A 4973-nucleotide genomic window follows, 5' to 3' on the forward strand; every position below is an offset into this window, starting at 1 on the left:
AAACATTAAATTTCAAGGCACTCTGTTCTGGGAGGAGTTTTGAAAAAACAGGATAAATCACAACAGAATGATCAGAAGACTGAAGAATTTATGAAACTAAATTCAGAGGAGAACAAATAAGAAACTTGAAATGTTTGAAGAGATATGAAGTGATAAAGTGTAAATAAGCTACTTTGTGGTGTTCTAGAACAGAAACCTAGAGCTGGATGGTAAAATAATCAGATTGAAATAAAGAAGTATGTAATGACAATTGGAGATGCTCCAGCAAGGAAATGAACTGCCCTGAAGGACACCAAAATTCTTACATGTGTAAGTATCCGCAGAATGTTGGAGATAGAAGGTAGGAAGTCGAGCAGGAGACTGGATTAAATAAACTTTATGTTATCTTCTAACTCTAAAGTCTATGATTCTAATTTACTAAATTAAGTACTCATAAAATATAGCTCTAATTTTCTGAAATTTTATAGAAACAAGAACCATTTGAAACTGAGAAGAGATACAATCTCTACAATGATGGGAAAGTCCACTTACATTTAATTTAATTTTAGAGTAAGATTTCTAAAGGTTCTAACTAATGGGTTCACATGAAAAGAAACTAGGTACTATCAAGTGTTGGGCTGTTAGGAAATTATTGATGCTATTTCTACAATTCTTAAATATCTTTACCATATGACATTAAACGAAAACAGAGTTTACTCTCTGGGGAACATTCAAGCATCATTATTGCTTTAAGTTCAATATCACATCAATTCATTTTAATGAAGTATTGACCTCTAAGCTGGAAAGTGAGTAATAATATATCATCTAATTAATTTTCTAGCATTTCTGGAGTGCCACAAATGAATTGAATTTGATAGAATCTTCCCTTATACTCTTAGAATTTATTTATTTAGATTCTGTCTTTATTCTTTTTTTTCTTCACTTCGTACTACAACCTGAATTTTGAACCAAATCTTTGTTTTGTTTTAAAGATTTTGATTAAGAGGTTGTGCTTCCCTGTGAAATTCTGGTAATTGATTCTCTATAACCAAGATTCTCTGGATTTTTTGGTAGCTAATTTGGGGGATTAGCAAAATTACATGTTCGTCTATATGCAGAAAGTTAAGTAAAATATTTGTAAAGATTTAATCAACCAATAGGGACTACATCTAGTTTGTTCCCCAGATTTACTATCCTTTCTGATCATAACTAGAAGCTATCTTTTGGAAAGCGAGTATCCTTGTTCTATGAACTTTGGACCAGATACTCAGCAGAAAGTGGACTTAAACCCTCTGGATTTTAAACCTAAATTCCTGAGCCTTCCAGGATTTTCTATGCCTCAAGCTGATTTATTATAATTATGTGAGTGTAAGGAAGGGCTAAATAAAAATAAGTGACAGCTAATTTTTAAGTATGTGCATGTAAAACCTATCAACCTAAGGTTGTTGAGGTTGATTTATTATCGAGCCCTTTGAATTTGTCTAAAATAGACAAGTAGAAAACAGGAAAATTACTTTCAGGCAAAGCAGGGAAAAACTGAAATCTCTAGTTTGTTTGTAATATCTCAAACCAGAGCACCTTAGTGTAATGGATCTGAGAGGTCCCTCTGGTCCAACCTTTATTCAGAAAGCCCCTTTCAACCATTTGAACAATAAGAAAGCTTTCAGGCAAAGCAGGGAAAAACTGAAATCTCTAGTTTGTTTGTAATATCTCAAACCAGAGCACCTTAGTGTAATGGATCTGATAGGTCCCTCTGGTCCAACCTTTATTCAGAAAGCCCCTTTCAACCATTTGAACAATAAGAAAGAAGAGTAAGTTCTGGGTAAACGAAGAGTAGGAGAGGATAAAGGGTACAACATTACCTTTTGAAAGGTAAAGCTTATCTATAAAGATAGTTACCCACATTAATTTACCTGGTTCAGATAAAAATTTATCCTTATGGAAGTCAGACTAGTACTTACATCACTGGCAATCTCTCTTGAGGCTTTGGCCTGTTGTATAGAAATTGCATCAACTGGGAGATCATAGCCTTTCTTCAAAGCTTCTTCCCAACCAAGTTTATAGAATTTCTGAAAATTAAAGAAATCCTTTAGCATTGCTCTCTCTATATTAAAAATCCCAACAAATTATTAAGTAAAAGATTATCTTGAGAATGAATATGAGATCCTAACATCATCTACCTTATCTTTAAAGATATGCATAAAGCCAAAACAGGGTGTTTATTGGAGTAGAAAAAGCACTGATAATGTCACATGATCTGGCTTCATTTTTTCTGTCTCTGAGATTCCCTGGTGGTATATCTGAGCATGACCTTTACTGTTTAGAATCAATATGATCATATCAGATATATCAGATACCTTTCTCTCTGCTGTTAAGTACAGTCTGGTCTCACTATTTTGAACACAGATATTAACATAATTGGTAACAAAAAATCAGGTCACAGAATTTTAATTATCTAATAAAAGTAATAGATGATAAAATGCCTTTTGTAAATTGCAGTAAGTGAATTAACCTTTCTGAGTCAAATTCATTGAATGAATCTACGTGTGTTAAAACTGGGTAATAGTAAGAATAGCTGAGTCATCCAGTACTTTCTACATGCCAGGCACTGTGCTGAGAGCCTTACATGGAATTGGTCTTCATGGCAATTCAACATCAAAGGCAATTCAATATCATATGGCCCAAATTTTAGAAATGAGGAAACTGAGGTTTTGACAGGTAGGTGATTTGCCCAATCTCATATAACTTATAAATGGAAAATTAAAAACTCATACCAGTCTGAAGCAATTCTTTTTGTTTTATGCAATTTTTTCTTTCAACAATTATTTAATGATTTCTTACTTTGTACCAGGCACAATGAGCACAGAGATAAACAAAACAGATGCAGTTCTGCTGGAGCGTACAGTTGTAGTTGAAGCCGTTGCTTTACCACTACATTTTGGGACATCCCTAGACTAACCTGTTTGAGTCATTCACTTCCATTGCTTCAGCATTTACATCAGTTATTTATTATACCATTCTATAAGTTTAATATCTTTCAAGACTAAACTTAAAAGCAAATTCTGGAGCGTACAGTTGTAGTTGAAGCCGTTGCTTTACCACTACATTTTGGGGCATCCCTAGACTAACCTGTTTGAGTCATTCACTTCCATTGCTTCAGCATTTACATTAGTTATTTATTATACCATTCTATAAGTTTAATATCTTTCAAGACTAAACTTAAAAGCAAATTTTATGCAACTTTACCTGACTATATAGTGTTTGATTCTGCTTGGCTTGTAAAATATCTGGTGTATCAGGCATCACATGAACCTTGGTCTTATCTTTATTCCAATCAATGGTGTATAAATGCTAGGAAATGGGGAAAAAAGACATTTGAAATTTGAACAACTGTTTAAGACAAATAGGAAAGAAAATATAGATGCAGAGTACTTGAATGCATTCATTTTGAAGCAGTAAATAGTAACAAAAGTAGTACATGATTCAGAAAAAAACACTAAAAACAAACTCAGATTTCAAAAAAATAATCTTTAAAATATTTTGTGTCTTCTGTAATGGATTAAAAGTATTTAAGACATAACAATTAAAAATATAAGTAATTTCTAACTCAACTTGAAGGGTGAAGGAAGAACAAATAAGAGGTGGCAGAAGGAAATGGCATAGAAGAATGCTCTGGAAACATTTACCACTGCCTAGGAGTGGTAAACCTGAATTAAATTTCCCAAGGAAGAACCCGGGCCTGCTAGCCTTTCCTCTCTTGGGAGCTGTGTGGAAGGGCAAGTGTTCTCTCTACCTTGTTCATGGTAAGAGCATTCTGCTTGGCAAGCACCATGTCCATGGAATCAGTCAGCTTCTTAAACTGGAAGTTGCTAGGGTGCTGGCGGTATTTCTGATCACTCGCATACTCAGTTGCTTTCTTGGCCTTTTCAACCTCCAGGGAACCAGCCGGACTCCAGCCAAGCCCTTTGTACCATTCATTGTAGTCCTGCTTATATTCGTTCTATACAGAGAAGAAGCAAATTCTACTTTACCTTATCAATTTAGACCAAAAGCATGGCACATAAGACTGTGACCTCCCTTCCCATGCTAGGAGCCTGACCATCACCCAGAAAGATGAGAGACTTACATCGCTCTGTATGTGTCCCATGTTCCTGCTCAGCTCAATGTTCATTGCATCTGGAAGGAGGATGTACTTGTGGATCAGATGTTTGTAGTTAGTGTTGGTGATGTTGGCTTGGGCATCCTTGGCGGCTGTGACACTGAGCATGTCGGCAGGGGTATGGTAGCTGGTCTTTGTCTTCTCATAGTTTTTCTTGTACTCCCGATCAGATTGCATCTTAGCCACTTGCATGGAATGAACTAATTTGGGATCATCCTCAAGACTGCGGAAACCAACCATTCTTCCCTTCTGCTTTTCATAATTGTACTTGTATTTATACTGTGGAGAAAATATTAATATGTTTACAGAGTAATTCCCTTGACTAAAAATCATTCAAGTGTCAATATTCTGTTTGTCATAAAAACGATACTTGTAGAGAGCCCTAAAGTTCACAAAACATGTTTTCCACCTTTATCTGTGTAACTTGATACTCATGACTAAATCTTGTGAGGTAGATAGCAAATGTCTTATTACTGCCCCATTTTACAGATGAGTAAACTGAGACTCAGAGAGGTGAGTGACTTGCTAAGGTCACTACGGATTAGAACCCAGATCTTGTGATGATGCACCACACCTACTTAAGCACATACTCTACTGTGAGTGTGAAAGAGGCCTTTAGTAGGTTATAAGAACACAGAAACTGAGAGAAAAATGCAGAATGGTTCAAGCAGGGTAATGCCACTTGAGAAATCAGCCAACCAGTCATTTACTGATGAGGATAGGTTCAGTTGTTAGGTACACAGCATAATTTTAGAGTAACTTTATAATTCTAGAGCTCCTTTTCTTTTAAGACTCTCTAAACTGGCCTCATGGGGAAAAAATTTTACACCCCCCC

General features: G+C 35.5%; 1 protein-coding gene across 1 annotated transcript in view; it reads right to left on the minus strand.

Annotated features, from left to right (window-relative positions):
* NEB (nebulin) overlaps positions 1–4973 on the minus strand; it is a 225660-nt gene that overhangs the window by 148808 nt on the left and 71879 nt on the right. Inside the window, exons 49-52 of the mRNA XM_008566372.1 lie at positions 4106–4417; positions 3773–3979; positions 3226–3330; positions 1941–2048 (exon numbers count right to left, since the gene is read on the minus strand). Of these exons, the coding sequence (XP_008564594.1) occupies positions 1941–2048; positions 3226–3330; positions 3773–3979; positions 4106–4417 (732 nt within the window). The remainder of the gene's footprint in view (positions 1–1940; positions 2049–3225; positions 3331–3772; positions 3980–4105; positions 4418–4973) is intronic.

Source organism: Galeopterus variegatus, unplaced genomic scaffold (assembly GCF_000696425.1).
Source record: "Galeopterus variegatus unplaced genomic scaffold, G_variegatus-3.0.2 Scaffold237, whole genome shotgun sequence".
In the NCBI taxonomy this organism is placed as follows: Eukaryota; Metazoa; Chordata; class Mammalia; order Dermoptera; family Cynocephalidae; genus Galeopterus; species Galeopterus variegatus.